General features: G+C 47.5%; 2 protein-coding genes across 2 annotated transcripts in view; one reads left to right on the top strand and one right to left on the bottom strand.

Moving 5' to 3' along the window:
- poln (polymerase (DNA directed) nu) overlaps positions 1-224 on the top strand; it is a 31,736-nt gene extending 31,512 nt beyond the window's left edge. The window contains exon 23 of the mRNA XM_067261119.1: positions 132-224. Coding sequence (XP_067117220.1) covers positions 132-224 — 93 coding nt within the window. The remainder of the gene's footprint in view (positions 1-131) is intronic.
- A 9,459-nt stretch (positions 225-9,683) lies between these two features.
- nat8l (N-acetyltransferase 8-like) lies at positions 9,684-18,733 on the bottom strand. The gene is made up of 3 exons (XM_067261840.1): positions 18,421-18,733; positions 17,019-17,183; positions 9,684-10,051 (listed from the first exon to the last, which is right to left on the bottom strand). The coding sequence occupies exons 1-3, from the start codon at positions 18,731-18,733 to the stop codon at positions 9,684-9,686; spliced, it is 846 nt and encodes a 281-aa protein (XP_067117941.1).
- Positions 18,734-20,182: the final 1,449 nt, after the last annotated feature.

The raw sequence follows: 20,182 nt of genomic DNA, 5'->3' as shown, positions 1-20,182 counted from the left end.
GGTATGTTACGGGATAATCAATTTAGCGATTAGGAATCCTGTCTAAATGTGGGTCAGTCTGCAAGTGACACACACACACACACATCTCAGTGTGACGATGTTCCTCTCTCTAGCCTGTGCGTGTTCCTCAGGTCCCCCTGAAGGTGCTGCTCTCCAGAGGGAAGTCCTGGGGGTCCATGTCTGAGCTCAACCTTCCCCCTACATCCCCCTCTCCCTCCCTCTAGAGCTCTCTCTTCACCTCCACCAATCTCTCTCTCTTGAATCTCCCCCTCTCGTCCTATGACTCTCGACCTGTCTTTCTCTTTTCTCTCTCTCTCTTTCTCTCTCTCTCTCTCTCTCTCTCTCTCTCTCTCCATCTCGATCTTTCTCTAACCCGTCCTGTATCCCCATCGCTATGGAAACCAGGCAGCTGCAGCTCCTTCAGGCTCCCAATTCTAGCTCGCTTGCCGTCCGTATCCGGGGGCAACGGCAGGAGCGACAGACTGGATTGCGCCAGTCCCTCTTTTTACTCCATTTTGTGGGAGACTTGAACCCTCTTTCTCCCCCTCCTCTCTTCCTCTCCTTTCTTCCCCTCCTCTCTTCCTTTCCTCTCTTCCCCTCCTCTCTTCCCCACCTCTCTTCTCCTCCTCTCTTCCCCTCCTCTCTTCCTCTCTTCCCTTCCTCTCTTCCTCTCCCTCTCTTTTGAAGCCTGTGGTGCTCTTTCTGAGGTCAGGCCATGCTGTTAAGATGTGTTTGTATTGATAAGAAATGAAGAACATACTTTATAACAGTTTTTCTAACATTTTTTCAAAGAAAACGGTATTAGAATTTCTCTAGTTAGTAACCTGCATTGATTTTAAAGGGCTAATAACAATGTTTATCTCTATTTCAAAATATTTCTGAAGTGGTTATTCAGTCAGTTTAGACCTGAGGCCACATTGGAGTGGATCAGTTCTGGTTCATGTGTTTCTCTAATAAACTCTCCTCCTCCTGCCTCCAGTTACTCTGATTTAAAACAGATGATCTGGTCCTACTCAGCCCTGAACCAGGCTGCTGGTCAGCCTGCTTGCCTGCCTGCCTGTCTATCTGCTTTTCTGTCCGTCTGTCTACCTGTCTCCTTGGCTGCCTGCCAGTCTGTCTACCTGCCTGTCTGTCTGCCTCTCACTCACAACCAGTCTTTTATCTGCTCATTCGGCCCCAACACAACCTCCTTTGTCTCCTACATGCAACACACACACACAGACTTACACACAAAAACTCACACTCGGTCTCCTACACACATGCACACACTCTTGGCGGGCTCCGTGCTCATTGACCCAGTTTCATGGTCTCTGGCAGAGACGACGGGACCCGCTGCCCCCTCAGAACCTCCCCTCTGCCCCCCTCAGAACCTCCCCTCTGCCCCCTCAGAACCCCCCCTCCGCCCCCCTCAGAACTCCCCCCACAGAACCCCCGTACTAAACCCCCTCGATGCCTGTGATGTCCCCCGTGTCTGAACGGCCGTCGAGCGACATCCGAAACCACCCCACCCCCCCCTGCTAAGCCAAAGAGCAAAGATATTTTGGCTGTGGACACCCATGCGCTCTGCCAACTCATTCATTCATTAAAATGTGTGTTCAGTGTTATACTCCCGCCCTCTGTCAGTCAGAACCTCTGTTCCATTGTGATGCTCCTCTCCGGTTACTGTGGTGTGACGCCACGGCCAGTCGGTGATGGTTGCTACGGTTATTGTCTGTGTGACTGAGGGAGAGAGGGCAAAGCGAAGGCAGAGACACAGGTCAGTATCGTATCCCTCATCCCTGATCAATAAGCTCAGCTATACGAGCCATGGCTGGTGACCATTATCTCCCCAACCCCCTTCCTCTCATTGTTGACCTGGCTACAGGAAACTCAAGCATCCATCCCCCCTCACGCACACGGCCCCCCTGCCCCCCTGCCTAGAGAAGGAGGGGGTGCTGAGGGAGAAAAGCACGTGTGCAATCTTGGGAGAGAGGACGTTTGGGACTTGGGAGGGAGGGGGGTGTATGACGCTAACGCTGATGAGGATGGGCGAGCTAGTCTCCAAGATCCCATTTTGGTGTAGACACAGTGATTAGGTCGTATCTGGTGTGAATTATGAGAGGGGGGGGCTTATGATAAAAGACAAGCCTGTCTGAGTTGGATAGTAATACTAATGTGTACCTGCTTTTTTAATAAACTTCTTGAAAACCCACAGGGTCACTCACAAGAGTGCTGTTGTCAAGGGCAACTGTGAGGTACCTTTTGGTTGGTAACCATCCCCATGGTGACGGCTAAACGAATTTGAGCGAGGGGGGCACTGTTCCTTTTGTGGGAACCTACATGAGGTCGGCACCAAATGCATCTGATGAAACTCCAATTCCCAGCATCCCTTCTTCTCTTCAGATTCCTGATCTCATTGGAATCAAACCACCAAAGAAACATATGAAAGCTGTATGCATCGTCGTTTTAATTGATACAATATGTACATCCAGTTTTCATTCATAATGCATGAAATCTTATCTTTACATCTTTACAGTGTTCCTATTCTTCGGTTTTAAAAAACAAAAGCAAAAAGGGTCGATCGCAATCCCGGGCGGTGTGACGTTACAGCGGTTGCCGTGGCGACGCGGGAGGGAGCGAGCAGGGACACGAAAAGCAGGGGCAGCGGCCGCACCGAGAGGTCAGGACGGGTCAGCACACAGGGTCAAAACGGCCTCACCTTCAACCACGTTGCAGCATTTTACTCTGCACCCCCCAGCCCCTTAGCACTATCCCCTCCCTTCAGACCTCCAGCCTGCCTCCCTTCAGACCTCCAGCCTGCCTCTCTTCAGACCTCCACCCTGCCTCCCTTCAGACCTCCAGCCTCCTCTGCTCTAATCAGGACATCGCTGCATGCTAATTAGGACCGGAACAAACCCAGGTGCTGTTTGACCCGTCCTCTTGATTATTCCCATGCCTCTGCTGTTCAGGGTCCCCTCTCTGGCCCTTGTCCACCCCCCCCCCCCCCCCATACCCCCCCCATACCCCTCTCCTTCAGCCCTCCCCCCCCCACCACCCTCTCTCAGGGCAAGCAGGCTGACCTGGACTGGCTCCTCTCCTTCTCTCTCTCAGCGTAGCTGCATATCATCCCCCCCCCCCCCCCGCTGTGCTTTGTGTGGGCTGGTCTCCTAGCAACAGACAACCAGGACAGGATTCCAAAGCGGAGAGGAGTCGTAGCTAGATAAGTGGCTTGCTGACGTCGCCGTGGCAGCGTGGGGTTCTCTCCAGCGACCAAGCTAGCCTGGACGCAGACCGGTTACACACGACACCAGCGCTAACTAGCAAGCAAGCAATCTGTGACTCATAGGGGGGGACAGTTAGACACAATCTGCAAGTCACAAGTATGATGAGTTTCAAGTCATCAGCTTCAAGTGAGTCAGAATGTAGTCAAAGTTGGCATCATGACTAGTTGGTAATGGCACCCCAACAGTTCCGCTTGAACAAGGCTAAAACGGCTGTGTTCTAGCAGAAAACAAGGACAGCTTTGGGTGACTCTGCATTTTAAACATACAGAAACCATATCTGTCCAGGAGAAAGATGGCACAGGCTCTCAAAGCGGTTTGAAGTCATTTTTGTGAGATATGTATATTTTGAAGAGGCCACCGGCGTTAAAGCTACCTCTCTTTTTAAAGTTATAAAGTGTAATTTTGTTCATTTTGCAAACGTTTCAAAATATGCTATATTTAAATTCATTGTTTCTGTTACAAACAGATCAAAAAGACCCCCCAGATGCTATTTACAGTAAAATACACTTTACAACTTTACATTTACTCAATTGTAGATTAAAAAAAAGCAAATAAATAAATACAAAAACTTTTGAATTCCTTGCAAGAAATCATAAAAGCTCAGTAAAGTGTTGAACCGGTCAGGTTTTGCATGAAGTTGGTGACCTCTTTTATTATTTCAGTCGTAGTTTCTGTAACTCTTGACCACAAGCGAATCAGAAACAAGGTTGTTGAGAGACTGACCAATACTGGGAACAGAGCGAAGATACCGATGTTAGAGACCATGCCACCTTCCTCGTTCTGCTAGAACATATCCTTCTCAGCAAGACATCCTGTCACCCCTTCCCAAATGACAACTGTACAAACGCTCCAATGTTAAATCTGTAGAATCATCTTCAAGTAAAAATAAAAAAAAACAAGAAAAGAAAAGAAAAAAAAAGGTATAGTTTTGACACATCTTATAAATAAAATACAAAAAGAATCATTGTACAATCACACTTCTTTAGGCCTCTACATTTTCAGTGGGGATGTCGCCATGCCGACACTGACATCATCACAGCGACCACCACCAGTAGTACAATAAGTAGTACAATAAGTATTACCGTATTAATGGGATATAACATCAATGCAGCATTTTTTGCGTTAAAATCCTTAAGATTGTATCTCGTTGTTTGTTTTTGTTGTATTTATTGCTTGATTAAGATGGCACATGTGGGGATTTCCAAATGACACGGATGAATAGAATAGAATAGTGTTGAACACAGCAGCCAGGGAAAAACAATTCATTGCAGCAAAATGTTCACCTTTGGCAAGTTTCAACCTTTAAAATAATAGCCGTAAAACATCATCAGTAATACATTGTTTATATGACACTGTATATATTCTTAAGATACATACGGTATATGAGCAAAAAGCTGTCGAATATTCAATAGGAAATAATAATCATTAAAAAATCCATAACTGTCATAGCAAAAACAAGACACAATTGTGCTACAAGTGCTTTTGTCTTCTTGGCACCTGTGGCCTCCGGCATGGGTGAGTCCATCTCCATGCCTGAAAGAGGGGTGCTTACTGTGTCTTCACCAAGGAGATAGAGAGGTAGAGAGAGAAAGAAAGAGAGAGAGGGAGTCCGTGGTGTGGAGTTATGTAGTAGATTCCCCCCCTCAGGTAAACTTCCACTGTGGCGCATTCCTCCCTCAGGCCTCACCCCTCACTCTTCACCCCTCATTGCACTGGTGGAACATTCCAACGGCAGCCATCTTCACTGAGAGTTCCGAAATCCCGTCAGAAGAATGGATGAAATCAGAAGCAAAAAGTAACTGAAATAGCTGCAACTGTGACGTCAGCAGATAGCTATGTACACCATCGCTCCAAATACTTAATATGGGGGTTAGTCAAAGAAAAAAATAACTGCTGTAATTGTAATCTCAAAGATCTCACACGTTTTTGATCACTTTACATTCGTCGACTTTCTCCCCCAAGGCTTTAAAAACCAAACAATCCCAGAGAAACCCTTCTACCAGATGTAATTGTGCAAATTTGAGACTGATTCTTCTGCAATGGCAGGGTTGCCAACTTTGCCAAACCGTCTGGCGTGAGATTTTGCTTGCACACACATTCACATCCAGGTTTCTATTGACTTGAGCGTCAGACTGATAGCCTGGCATTGCCAGACCAATTCGCAAATGCGAATGAGTCTGGAACCTCTCGGTTCATTTTCGATTTCCAAAGAGTGTTTTCAAAGGGTGCAGACCAAAATCCCTCGGGACGCAGTTGGACCGAATTGAGTATATACGACCAATCAGAGCCTTCAAAACATAATCTTGGCGTTTTCAAAAATTCCTCAATGGCACTCCTCTACTGCCATCATATGAAACCCCGCCCCATATCAGAGCAACTGTTGTGATTGGCCCATCCAGATTTTCGTTGGAGGGAAATCTGTTTGAATGAGAGAGTGGTCAGACCCATCTGCCAGAGCAAATAAAACATGAGCTGGCAGGTAAGTTTGGTTCCCAGGCTATCAGACAAGACGCCAATATTCAGGAATCTCATGGACGTGTGTTTGAGTTGGCAACACTGAGTGTTAGGTTCACCTGAAATATCTAGACAGATCATTGACATTGGGAATCACTTCCGGAATTTTCCAAGTATATAGGACTTAGATAAAATACGAAACCATGTTTTAAGACTTTCAGCTACAGAGACGAGATTGGCTCCATAACTGTATACTAAGGCCTGCTTCCTGTTTGAGGAGACAGAGAATCCTAGTTTGGAGGTTTGAATGAGGCCTTCAGTTCTTAAGCAGCATTCTAGTACCCAACAACTACCAAAACAACACTTTCCCTATTTCACAGAAACGTAAGAGAGTTTCAACTTGGAATTAAAGTAAAAAAAAAAAAGAAAAGAAAAAGTGAATGCTGGATTGTACATCTGCAGGGCAGCGGTGGTATGGCCAGTTGGATGTCGTAACCATAGCAGCTACATAACAGCGGTTGCATACATAGGGGCTTTCCTCTCTACATTCGAATACTGCATTTGCTTTACCAGTATCGTGTGGGGCGGTGGCGTCACGGGGCGCAGCGTTCACCAGGTACACACAGCAGGTCGACCTCTCCCTGAACGCCTTTACAGCCACGTTCCGTGTCGGTGCACTTTGTCGACATGAAAGCGAGAGTCCGATTATGCCATACGGGTTTAAGGAGGGGAGGATAGGTGTTGGAAATTTCAGCATGTCGCAGCTGCAGTTTCTAAGGCCCTTGTGGAGACTTTTCGAATAATGATATCCAATTTGGCCAGAAAACCTATCTATGCATTCTTCCCCCACGTCTATCTATGCATTCTTCCCCCATGTCATTCAGTGGGTCCATAATCCCAGATTGGCAGCAGCCGTGATTCACGTTTGATAAAACCATCACATTCTTTAGTTTGAGTTCCAGAACCTTCTCTGGAGCCCTACGGAAACCTCTGGCGAGTTTACTCTGTCCTGGCCTTGTGCAATACAGTAAAGAGATATTTTTCGATATCTGGAGAGAGAGGATAGAAGTCTCTCATCGACTCAAATCAAAAGGAGGTAAACATGATTAGCTTCTAAGTGCCCTCGTCTTTCTGTCAAGTCCCGCGAGTGAACAGGAGGCTGGAGAGGCTCATCAGAACACACACAATGAGAAGCCCTCTGACATCAATGTGGATAGTCATGTGACACGAGACATCCCTGTCCACCAATTGTAGGCTCTAATAGGCTCCTCTCTGTCTGACTGATATACAATCCCTCCCCCCCCCCCCTCTCTTTCAGAAAAAAACTGATAGATTTAACACAATTTGTAAAGCAACAAAAGTTAACATTATGATGCTTCTCCACAGGTGTGTCCTCTAAGTCATTTGCATTCAAAGACACATTTCATGCACCCCCCAAAAAAAGGTTAAAAACTCATCGTTTTTTTTTTTTTCTTCATCTCATAACAAACACACATTTTTTTTTAAATATAGTCATCTAAAAAGAAGCGTATTATTTATCGTCCTTATATATTTTTTAACAGTTCATTTTTCTTTAACTACTCTTGCCCATAGCAGGCACCGTATGCACACATTGAGTACAGAGGCATGCCACACTTGCATTGGTTTAGCATTCTACGGTTGGCAGGCATGATGTCATCAAGGCAGTGGAGTGGCTAATGAGTGTATCATCCCCACACACACACACACACATCCCCCTGAGCAACTTCTCCCTCATAATATGTATCCGTTCCACAGGTGTGGAAGGAGCACCTCACTGCTTTGATGACATCACAGCAGGGCGGGGTCTGGGAAGGCGGGGTCGCAAGCTGTGATGGGTGTTTAAAGAAGCGCAGCAAGGGGCTCTGTGAGGCATGCAGAGATGGGGTGGGGGTGGGGGGGGGAGTCATAGGGAAGAGGGGTGGGGGAGAGGGGGTCTGGCCCAGGGTTGCAGTCAGATTCATAGAATGGGGAGGGGTCCAGGGAGGAGGGGCTCAAGGCAAGGAGGAATGGTGAGATTCATGGTAGTCATCTTTTTTTTGTTGTGTTTTACTATTTTTATTCTTTTTTTTTGTCTACTTAGTTTCATCTTTATGTATGTTTTTTTCACATTTTCTTTAGTTTTAACTTTGTACAAGTGAGAGGGACACCCAAATAGGCTCAGAGAATTGGTAGGTTCTCTGCTGGTTCAGTAGTGGGTGGTGGATAGGACGAGAGGTTACCATGGTGCCACATCGTTTGGGTATATTAGCTACAAGAACACCAGCTTTATACATGTTGCACAGACAGGCTCAAAGGCCTCTATATTTGAAATCATGTATCGTGTCGACATATTCAGATTCAACACATTTGTGCTAGGGGACATATGTGTCAAGTATCGAGTATATTGCTTATTGTGTTTTACCCAAGTGATTCTCAATAACCTGTATCTGGTTTGCTGTGGTTACTCTGTAATTGTAGCAATATCAATAAATCGTGCATACTACAATGCAGTGATTCTTCAAAGATAAAGATTGTAAAATCTCAACTGTCTTCTAAATTAATTATCAAACATATTTAAAAAAAATTGAAATGATCTTGGTTCAATTAGGAAACATAACTACAATAATATTCAACGTTTTATCTAACAATACTTTACTAATTTATCAAGAAAAATATTCACTTTTTGAATGCATGATGACATTTTAATGTCATCATATTTCATATCCAAGGTTGTTGGAATAACTAATGTTATTGAACATAGCCTCACACACGCGCAAACACACACTATCATACGTCAAATAATGAGATCTATCAGTGTGACATTGCAGCACGAAATCTCCACCCTCCTGTCGTCCCAGCCAATCAGAGAGCCTCTCCCCAGTTCCCATGCATGTTGAATTAAGGGAGAGGGAGGGAGGTAGTACAAGATGGATGGAGGGGGGTGGGGTGGGGGGGTTGGATCACAGGAAGAGAAGGAAGTGGTGCACTGTGTTTGTCTCCTGGCCATACAGGATGCACAGGGCATGTCCTTCCTGTTCCTGCTCTCTCTCTCTACACCTCTCTCTCTCTCTCCCTCTACACAGGAGCAGACTGAGACTTGCCGGGCTACATAATGGAGACTCATCGTGGCTGGCTGGAAGCCAAAGGGCCACTTTAAGTCACACCCAAGTCTCTAGGACTGGTCTGCTGGCTAAGGAGGAAACAGTGTGGGTTGGAGGAAACGTCAAACCCCTCCTCCAGTCCTCAGCCTTCTCCCTCTCTCTCCTTCCCTCTCTCTCCTCTCCTTCTTCCCTCCCCCCTTCTCTCTCTTTTCATCCCTCTCTCTTTTCCTATCTCTGGGGAGCTGACCTCCCCACACACCCTTCTCCTTATATAACATAGTAATTACAAGGCCCATCCCTCTCCTCACATCAGGGTAAATCTGAAGAGGCGGTGGGTCTTCCTTGGGCGGGGGAGGGGCAAAGACGGGGCTGGTGGGATGATTCTAGTAATGAAAGAGAATTGATCACATGACATGGAACACAAAGGAATTCTTTGTTGATGATGTCACTTAGATTGGCATGGGGGTGGTGGAAGGGGGGGGGGGGTAATGCCAGGTTGTATGTGTTGCAATTGTGTTGTTGTTTTTTTTTGTTTTTGGGGGGGGGGGGGGGGGGGGGTAGTACCAAAATCAAGTAGTAGGAAGGAGAAAAAATAACACTAAATTCGAAAATGCATAAAGAATACAAAGAAAAAAACAAACCATGAAAAGTTAGTGGCTTTATGAGGAATAGAAATAGTAAATTGATAGGCAGTAGTAGAAGAAAGAACTCTAATGGTTTCAAATAAATAAAGCTGTCAAAGAGAAGGCTTGGGTTAGGGCTCGGTGGTTGAGGAGGGCCGTTTGCACGCTCTCTCTCTCCCTCCTTCTCTCTCCCTCTCTCCGTCCTTCTCTCCATCTCTCTCTCCATCCATCCCTCCACCCCGTCACTCCTCGCGGAGCTGCAGGCGGTAACGGTGGTAACGGATCTGGAAGAACACCCTCTCCAGAGGAGAGCAGCTCATCCCGGGGAGCCGGTAGACCTCGCTCTCGCCCGTCCGCCGGAAGCCCAGCGACTCGTACAGCTTGTGGGCGGCCATCTTGACGGCGGTGGTTCCCAGGACGACGGCGGCGAAGTTGTTGAGCACGGCGAACTCCAGGACGCGGCGGCCCAGCACCTTGGCAATGCCCTTGCCGCGGAAGCGCGAGTCGACGGACATGCGGCGCAGTTCCACTGTGTTGTCGTCCTCCCGGCCCTGTGCCGCCACGATGCCCACCACCTGACCCTCCAGCACCGCCACCCAGAAACAGGAACCTGGAGGACAAGGGGGGACAAGGTAAGACTCAGATACCCTAACACAGACACGAACTCCTCCTAAACAATTACACGCTCAAAAATACCCCATCCGGACTTAGTCAAACTCGGTGAACGTTTAATTTGTAGGTCGAATAAGTTGAGCTCAGCTGTTACATTTGACTGCAGACAGCATGAGGTCACAGGTTCAAATCCCTCTCTGTACGTTGCTTTGGACAAAAACGTCTGCTAACAAAATATTGTTTATTATAAACCTGGACACCCATTCCCACCCACTTCTCCTGGCATTCCTTCCCCACCAACAGTGGCTCTGCCTGGGGCCGCCTGCAGAGCTGCTGACCCCTTGACCGCTCACGTGAACCAAGACATCTCAGGTGACCAGGATGGCAATACAGACTTGGCTCACAGTGTTAAACTGCATGGAGGTTTACAGGCTGCCAGAGAGTCTAACATTGTGTGATTGAGTTTAAGGCTGTGCTTGTTCCAGTCATGCCATTCAGATCAGACTATCGATTGAATCTCCTCAGGTCTAGTACACACAGTACAAGATGGATGGAGGGGGATGGATGGATGGATTTGAGAGAGAGCTGTTGTGATGAGACACTTTATATAAAAGAATGACTTAAGGCTTATTAACACGATCTACATTACAATGGCTTAGATATGTCTGAATGAAAGGAGCGAGGGAAGGATGAATGAATGAGACAGGGTCTGTTGGTTTAATGGCCTTAGACTCACTGCGAGATACTGATAATTAAAACTGTGATCATGATGAAGCTGCCAGTCTGAGCTAATTAGATCCAGCCTACAGTCGTACACAGGAAACACACACACACACACACACTGGCGCGCACACACACACACACACACACACTGGCGCGCACACACACACACACACACACACACTGGCGCACACACACACACACACACACACACACACACACTGGCGCACACACACACACACACACACACACACACACTGGCGCGCACACACACACACACACACACACACGTTTGCAGTTTACAGTCTTGACAACACATAGATTAATGCTCCACCACTATGTTGCAGAAAAGTTCTGTGTGTGTGTGTGTGTGTGTGTGTCAGTTGGGTCAGTGACAATAGCCAGGTATTATGTCTCTGTAAAGTGAGAGAATTCAGATAGTCTCTCAGCTTTTAGGTCTCCAATACGAATCAATGGGAGGATAACTGTAGGAGATGTCCACACAATGCAGAACAAGTTGTTCACCTTTATGAGTATCACTGCCCTCCCAGCCATATCACCTGTCTGCAGCAAACCCTGCTGTCTGGAAACAGTCACGGATCGATATGCTGAGCCTCTGACAATGGAAGTCTGAGAGGGAAAATAAGTTTGTGTTGGAGAAAGACCCTGGTCAGTAGGGGGCGGGGCAGTGACCTTGTTGTCTCGCTCACAGGTCAGCTTTTAGCTCCCTCATTCTGACTCACGCACCAACATCTCGTCTCTCTGTGTCATTCTCTCTCACTCATTTTCTATGACATTATCACGTGCACTTACACGCACTTACGCACACACACGCGTTACGCCACACACCCGTGGTGATGACATTATCGTAATGTGCTGTACCGGGGATTTGAGGCCCCTTGGGTGTGGCCGGGATTAATCCTCATCCCCCGGGCTTGTTCCACTAACAAACAATTTTCGTCCGCCGGTTGCCGTGACAACCACCGAGGTAGGGAGGGGGGGGGGGGGCCGGGCCGGGCCGGCGGGAAGACATCACGTCATCCGTCTACAGGTGGAGAGAGGGAGGGGGGGGAGGGAGGGAGATGTAGAGGGAGGGAGAGAGAGAGAGAGAGATGTAGAGAGGATCGGGGCAGGCAGGCACTAGTGGGGTCTGACCTTGGTTTTAATGAGGGGGATAGACAGTCCATGGGTGCCGAGGTGACCTGATGATGTAGGCGCCGAGGCCTACGACCACGCCCTCAGTTCCTACGCTATCGGCCAGACTGTTCCGCCAAGGCTGCTCCACACCCCGGTGACATGGCACGTTCGTCACTTTCCCTGACAGAAAGAGGCATTTTGTCTGCAGCGGCCCTGTCCCCAGAGGGGTGTGTGTGTGTGTTTCAGATCCCCTCCCTACCATCTGTCTGAACGCAGCCCGTGCCAGTGATCAGAACAGGAAAAGGGAGTAAGCACGCCACTGTGTGTGTGTGTGTGTGTTGTGACGAGAAAGCACGCCACTGTGTGTGTGTGTGTGTGTGTTGTGACGAGAAAGCACGCCACTGTGTGTGTGTTGTTACGAGAAAGCACGCCACTCTGTGTGTGTGTGTGTGTTGTTACGAGAATGCATGCCACTGTGTGTGTGTGTGTTGTGACGAGAAAGCACGGCAAACGTGAGCGAGTGTGTGTAAATGGCACACTTTGCGGTCTACAGATTCCAAGTGTGTGTGTGTGTGTGTCTGAAGGCTGTGCTGTGTCATAACACAAGGGGAGGGGCTTCTCCCCGTGTTGTAACACTAGGGGAGGGGCTTCTCCCGGTGTCATAACACTAGGGGAGGGGCTTCTCCCCGTGTCATAACACAAGGGGAGGGGCTTCTCCCTGTGTCATAACACTAGGGGAGGGGCTTCTCCCCGTGTCATAACACTAGGGGAGGGGCTTCTACAGATTCACAGCAGAGATTAAACTGCACCAAGCGAATCAGTAGGTGTCTTTGTTCCTGTTGTGCACACTGAGCTGTAGGCTCTCCGTGTTTCAGGCAGAGCAGGGGTGTGTCAGTCTAACCCCCAGACTGATGACGGGGATCTACACCAGCCCTGGGGTCAAAGAGCAGGGGGGCAGGGGGGCAGGAGAGCTGGGGTACCATTGTGAAGGTGGGGGGGGGGGGGGTGATTCCAGAAAGACAGACTAATCTGTATATACTGTAGGTACATTGTGATCATGTGATCAGAGAAGTGTTCTCTTTGTTCAGGCGCTCTCTTTCATTCGAAATCTACTTATGAGATTTGGTTGTGGGGGTGGGTGGGATAGGAATATGGTGTGATGTGATATGATACTGTCAGACCCCCCCCCCCCTCCCTATCACCACTCATAGAGCCTAACAGGATTATCCCTTTATCCCATCAGTCGAAACCTACCAGGGTAATTCTGTTGATAAGCGTTGAGTCTAGACACCACTCTCGCTGTGCTAGTCCATGTCTGACTGGGGCTGAACGCTGCCCTCCGATGTGTGTGTGCGCATGTGTGTGCGGGTGTGTGTGTGTGCGCATCTCACCTTGAACAAAAGCTCGTAAGTGTTGTGCTCAGTTGTGTATCTAAATTCAAGCTTCTGAAAAATGTATCCAAGATCATGATGAATCTGCTACCCGCAAGCCCCTCCCCTCATCTACAGGCCCCTCCCACATACCCTTCCTGCCACTGACCCCTCCCCTGGGACAGAGAGCATGCTGGAAATATGGATCCACTATTGAGCACACATCAGCATTTTATCTGCCTGGCACCCAACCCTGAGTAATGGGTGCACACACACACACACTCACACACACACTCACCCAAAAAAATAGCATACCCCCGAAATGCATCCCTGCAATATGCGCATGTATACATGCACAGAAGATCAGGTCTCCACACGAACATGTATTTAGAGAACATGAATTAAACATGTGCTGCGACGAGCCGTGGAGCTCTCCTCTCCAGCCTCCCCTCTCCACCCTCCCCTCTCCACCCTTCCCTCTCCAGCCTCCCCTCTCCACCCTCCCCTCTCCACCCTCCCCTCTCCAGCCTCCCCTCTCCACCCTCCCCTCTTCACCCTTCCCTCTCCACCCTCCCCTCTCCACCCTCCCTCTCCACCCTCCCTCTCCAGCCTCCCCTCTCCACCCTCCCCTCTCCACCCTCCCCTCTCCACCCTCCCTCTCCAGCCTCCCCTCTCCACCCTCCCCTCTCCACCCTCCCCTCTCCACCCTCCCCTCTCCTGCCTCCCCTCTCCACCCTCCCCTCTCCACCTCCGCCAAGAACTCCCAAACACACACACACCCCCCACACTATCAGGCACACACACAATCACACACACACATACACAACCCCAGGCTCTCTCAAACACACATCCCACTCTTGAACATACTTACACTGATACATACACACACACACAGTCACACACACAGTCCCTCCTAGGCCTGCTCTGGATGTGTTACAGCTCCATTAACTCAGAGATGTTGTGGAGGCATTAATCACTAAGGAGGCTGCAGCACTGGCCCTGTACCATTAGTTTTACTGCCGCGGCCCACAAAAGTGTGTGCGTGTGTGTCGATGTTCGTGTGTTAGATTAATGGGATGTGTGTTTGAGAGGGCTAGTGTGTGTGTTTGTGAGAGAGCGCTTTGTATGTGTGTGTTATGTTAGGAGCAGTACGCCACTGACACCAATCACTCTGCCCTGACCTCTGACATCCTGTACTAGGGAAGTGCAATTATCCTGTAAAGATCTGATTGGTCGCTGGAGAGTCTTCATATCGGGTTGAAAGACCAATCAGTGGCGATTGTTGTTTAAGTTAACAACACATTCTGTTTATGGTATTCATAGTATTGATTGAGGTGTTTCATGACTAATGTGTATATTGACGTACAGTACAGTGCATCGTGTTCTGGTCCTACTTGTTCTCAGATAAAGGACTAGACCAGTAGTCTGGACTACTGTGCAGGTTAAAACATCTGATTCAAACATCTCTTTCTTTCTCCCTCCATCTCCCATGACACTGGCACTTGACCACATTCAGTATAATTTTTTATTCTGTATTATTTTATTTTATCGTATTTTATATTACATTGTATAGCTCTGTCAGTATTTTGTTGTACATTTTCTACATTTTATCTTGTTTATTATGTTTACTGTATGCACCAGCCCACCAAAGTAAATTCCTTGTTTGTGAACACTTACTTGTATATTAAACACTATTCTGATTGTGATTGTGATTCCATATCTCTGGAGAAGCCCCTGATGAGTATAACCATCCCTGTGTGAAAACACATCCACATATCCAACACGGAGGAAAGGAGGAGGGAGGGAAAAGGAAGAAAGAGGATCAAGGGAGAGCTGGGAGGAAGATGGGAAGTGAACAGAAGGAAGGAAGGGGGAGGGTAGGAAGATAGAAAGCGAGAGGCAGGAAGAGAGAGGGGGAGAAAGACAGGAATGGAAAAAGGGAGAGGGAGAGAGGAAGGAAACAAGGGGAAGAAAGACAGAAAGAGAGAAAGGGATGGAGAGGTCAGATTAATGAAGTGTTTGTGGACATGCTTCAGTTGATGAGCTAGGGACTGCCCCTGGGAGATTCCTGTGTCTGTGTGTTACCCAGCAACCACTACCCCCCCCCCCCCCCACACACACACACACACTTTAACCCTCCAACACACTCAAATATAGCCCTGCTGAGGTGCAAACCCTTCCCCCATGTCCTCATCCAGCGTTCCCGTTTTTCTAACACCCCCCTCCCCCTCTCCCTCCCCCTCTTCCTATCTGAGTTATATTAAGCTGCAGGTGCCAGTGGAGGTAGCACATACTTTCTCCCTCCCTCTCTCTCTCCCTCCCTCCAGCTGCCTTTTTCCCTGTGCTCTCTCTCTCTCCATCCCTGCAGAATGTGAGCTCACATGCTCCCTGGCCTGTCTAGACTTTGACTGGCTGCCCTGCATGGGTCTGACCTCAGGTAATACACGCACACACACACTGGCGCACTCTCTCTCAGACTTCCCTGCTCTCTCCCTCTGTCTGACCCTAGTCCTAACCCTCACCCCTTCACAAAATTGAAGCTTAACTTGTCAAACGGTTGAGCGTTTTCACAGAAGATAATGCAGAAAAACCTGTTGTATCTATTGATTGGTGGGTTGATTGATTGGTTCCCTGTCCTCATTGGTTGGCTGATAGTGTCAGGGGGCAGGTCTATCTTCTTAGGACTCCACCCCCCTAGTCTCTTTGTCCCTGTGCACTCACACACGCGCACCCACGTGCACACTGAGGTGACAGCTGTGACAGAGGGACAAGTGATTACCAGGTATGCACACACACACAAGGGAGATAAGGGTATTGATCGGTCATCTCCCGCCCCAGTGTCCCAGGCGGTTAGCTGGGGCTTGTAACACTAACACACTCCCCTCATCTGTTGTAATGTAGTTAGCCTCTGATGACTGCTCCAAGCCCCCTGACTCACTGGCTTTATGTGACTCACTGACAAACACTCTCGTTAAAATGAAAAATGAAATCATGTTAGGCTAAATTGAGACAGAGAGACAAATCAATGATTTGGGAGACTTAGTACACATCTGTCTTATACCTGCTGTGACTAGCCAACAGTGGCAAACATACCTCTGTACGACATATGTTTGTGTGTGCGTGTGCTTGTGTGTGTGCGTGTGACGAATACTCGTGTGACATCATCCGGACAGAAAATGTGGTCACAGTCTGCCTCTCTTTCCCCCAAATGGAAATGTTTTGAGGCATGAGAAAGGGATTGATTTTCTAATTAGAGCCTGCAGTTGAGGAAATGGGGCTTGTCTGCCTCTCTAAGCTGTGCAAGGAGTGTCCAAATCAGCAGTTTTCCTCCAGCCAATCAATAGGTCCACAGGCTCCCTTTGTAACCAATCGGAGATGCCTGTCTTGCATATTTTATAAGCTTGCCTATGCAGAACCCCATTGAACTAATAGCTATACAGGTCTAGGTTACTGTGTGTGTGTGTGTGTGTGTGTGTGTGTGTGTGTGTGTGTGTGTGTGTGTGTGTGTGTGTGTGTGTGTGTGTGTGTGTGTGTGTGTGTGTGTGTGTGTGTTAGCGCGTCTGTCAGTCAGAGCGCATGCGTATTCGCATTGTTTACTTTTATTGAGCGTTGTTTCTCTCCTCACCTGAAGAGACATACCAGAAGTTAAGCATCACCTGTGGACAGAGACAACACACAGTCTACAACTACGGCATAGGTTCCCTCTATTTAGTCAGAGTTCCACTCGACCAGTCTTACCTGTAGGTTTCATGTAATATTCCTCGATGTCCGCCATGTCAGTTTGGAGCGCGTAATCCAGATAGTTGAGGATAACTTTCCTACTGTAGTAGTAACGCGCGCCCATGAGAATGATCGGCGCACAGCAGGTCAGCGCCAAGGACTGGGTCACAACAAAGCACATTACTATGGAGATAAGGAAGAAAAATAAACGACACCTGTCAGAAAAGAGAATCATATGTTGATTTTCGGCGGAAATAAGCCCAACGTTAACAGAACAGTGACAGGGACAAGGAAACAACACACTGAATAACATTCCAATTTTAACTGTTTATTATAGTTCTGATTATAAGGCTAATACATCAATCATTTCACTGTTGGCATACGCTTGTGATAAGGTGTGATATGACCAAGGAGAAATGTCGGTGCGTGCAGCCTGTTCATTGAAACGATTGTACATGAAGAAGTGATGAAGCCTCCAAATTTAATGAGAGTCCTGAGAGACGACCTGAGCACCTCTACTATTTCCTAGAACCTCGTTGTGCAATGCTCCTCTGATCTGGAACACAGCAATAACTACGAGCACACCTAGCAAGCCTGTGACCGTTTTTTGTTTTACGTAGCCCATACGCTGTCTTCTCAGTGATTTACACTTACCATGTGACATATGCAGGCATCATTAAAACATTCCAGCAGTGGTAGTGCGGTTTTGAAATGATTTACACTGAGATGGCAATGGGGCGAAGAAATTAAATTAGATTCGGAAATCATGTAGGCTAGTGCTTTTAGTGCGTAATTTCATTGTGATTCATTCTCAAGTATACAGGGCTGTGGTTTCAAGTTTCAAGCATAGAAATGTAAGATTTCGGAGATTGTAATAAAATGATAGGCTGTGGTTATGAACAAAGCCTTGACTGCACAAGCATGGTTCCGCCGCATCCCCTGCCGTGCATAGGCGGTGTATGATATGGGAGAGAGGGAGACGTATAAGCGCACGCAGGCACACATATACACAAACACGCGCGCGCGCGCACACGCACACTTTGGGCCATCGTCGATTTCATTCATTCATAGCATCGTGCGTCCGTGGCCGACGTACTATCATGTGCAGCCGGGACTGCCGTCTGTATACCCCATGCAGCATGCCTTTTTGTCCAAGTCTTTGTGTTGCATGAGCTACGTGCTGGTTTCGAAGCAAAAGGGGGGAACGACGTGTTATTGATACTTAACTTAATTCGTTGACAGAATTAGGACTGCAGTGTTATTTATAAACTTAATACAATGCATAAAAGTAATAGGCATCATTTCTAACGGATCATGACATACATGACGATGCTTATGCTAACCCCGAAAAGCAAAATGAATCAAATAACAGACAATTAAATAGCCTAGGCCTATGTTGTGTTCGGGAGGAATTACTCACATGTCAGAACAACGTATATGAACTGGGTTTCTGTTTGCTGTTTTAGTCCCCGAAATGCAGTATTAGGTATCCTCTCCATAATGCCTTCATAAAAGATTCGCCGCACTTCCACATGGTCCGTGCGCTCAAACTCACGGATAAAAACCTTATCTTTTCTCACATCCTTCTCCTCGTGAGGGTTTAGTGCAGGTGTGGAAGAAGTCCACATCTGTGAGGAAGAAACGATAATATCTTTTTTGGTCCCAGGTATCGCATCATGTTCGTCAGCAACAATTTTAGTCTCGCAAACCATTTTTGGAGACGAACAATGCATGCAACTGACCTAAAAACAAAAACTGAACTTGGAAAGAGGAAAGAAACGGTGGGATGATGCGTTTTAAATAGTGAAAGAAAAAAGACCGGTGTTCTGCGGCAACCCTGAGCGCTACTCACGACCAAGACTTGCCGGCGTATTTCAAGCACAATATATAATGCGACAGAACGGTCGGATTCAGATTCAGGGGTTGGGTGGTCCACGCACTGCAGAGATTGGCTTGGCCGCTCCACCGCGCGAATCTGATTGGGTTAGAGCTACCCGAGAGAGGCGTCTCTGAACTTGGAACATTCTTCTGGAATAATTCTTAAACGCTAAGAATGGGAGGGGGGTGCTAGTGAGTGTCAGGATGAGTCTTAACAGGTAGTACCACCCGCCCACACCCACCCCCGCCCCCACAAACATGCATGCCTGTCTAGCGGTGTAAAATTAGTGCATTGTGGCAAAAGGATGCGTCGCCCATCGTGAGAGCATAAGTTTATGTTATGAAATGTATATTTTGCATGGACGATGATTCGGGTACGTCTGGCAGTTTGTAGGTTTGCTCGTCTGTTGAGTGACAGCTCTACTGCACTGCAGTACAGCCACCCCGGCTTTCCCCATCGCCTCATCCTCCCTATCTCGTCACTATCCAGAAGGAAGAATCTGTTAACGTTAAAAGACGCTACGCCGCACGAGAAAGGACATTCTCAATGCATACAAGGATTATATCCCCGCCAACCATAAACCCCAAACCTGGTTAGTTTGTGCCGCTATTTTCCCTGCAGCCAAAAATGACCACTGCGCTGCTCAGCGTGGTGGGGGGTCGTGAAAATATAAACTTGATTAAAATGTGGTGGATTCGATGTTGTATAGCCTATTTGAATCAGAATACAATATTTGAGTTCGTTATAGTTTTCGAAGCTGCAGTTGCATCAAATACGTGACTAAACTTCAATTTCAGGAATTGGTTTTAAAGTTCAGAGGAGAAGCAGTAGAGTGGATGAGTGAAGAGTGGAAATATTTGAGGAATTGAGAAACAGTAGAGCGTTAGATCATAGGAATTCACACGCACACATTCATGACAATCCCATATCTCCCTCTCGTGGCCACAGTTATGGGACCGTAAACGCAGTTGTAGAGTTGAGTCATACGATAAGTTAAGTTTTTAACTGGAACAGGAGACAGTTTTGTTAACTGTTAACAACCCCATTGTTAGTGGACTCGATTTACCCGTAGTGTAAATAGCCTGCACCATTAATCATGTATCAACTATACTTCAAAAGCCATTTATAATCTTGACTGTTTTAAGCAATAATAAATGATCAGCGTGCAGTGACGAACATTATACATCTTTCTTTGGTATCTGTGAATCACAGATCAGCCAATAGTAGAGCTGCTACTGCTATACACCGTGTCATTCAGTAAGCTTCGGGTGTGACTCAGCGACAGACCTCGGCTTGTAAACAT

The sequence above is a fragment of the Osmerus mordax genome, chromosome 23 (assembly GCF_038355195.1).
Source record: "Osmerus mordax isolate fOsmMor3 chromosome 23, fOsmMor3.pri, whole genome shotgun sequence".
Lineage (NCBI taxonomy): Eukaryota > Metazoa > Chordata > Actinopteri > Osmeriformes > Osmeridae > Osmerus > Osmerus mordax.
The sequence above is the reverse complement of the archived record's forward strand: the minus strand, read 5'-3'. Positions and strand labels throughout refer to the sequence as shown.

Excerpts from the sequence above, each read along its gene's own strand:
- nat8l (XM_067261840.1), bottom strand. The coding sequence starts at position 18,733 with ATGCATTGTTCGTCTCCAAAAATGGTTTGCGAGACTAAAATTGTTGCT. Across the intron at positions 17,184-18,420 it reads CATATACGTTGTTCTGACAT|TAATGTGCTTTGTTGTGACC; the intron begins GTGAGTAATTCC and ends TTATCTCCATAG. Across the intron at positions 10,052-17,018 it reads ATATTACATGAAACCTACAG|GTTCCTGTTTCTGGGTGGCG; the intron begins GTAAGACTGGTC and ends CTTGTCCTCCAG.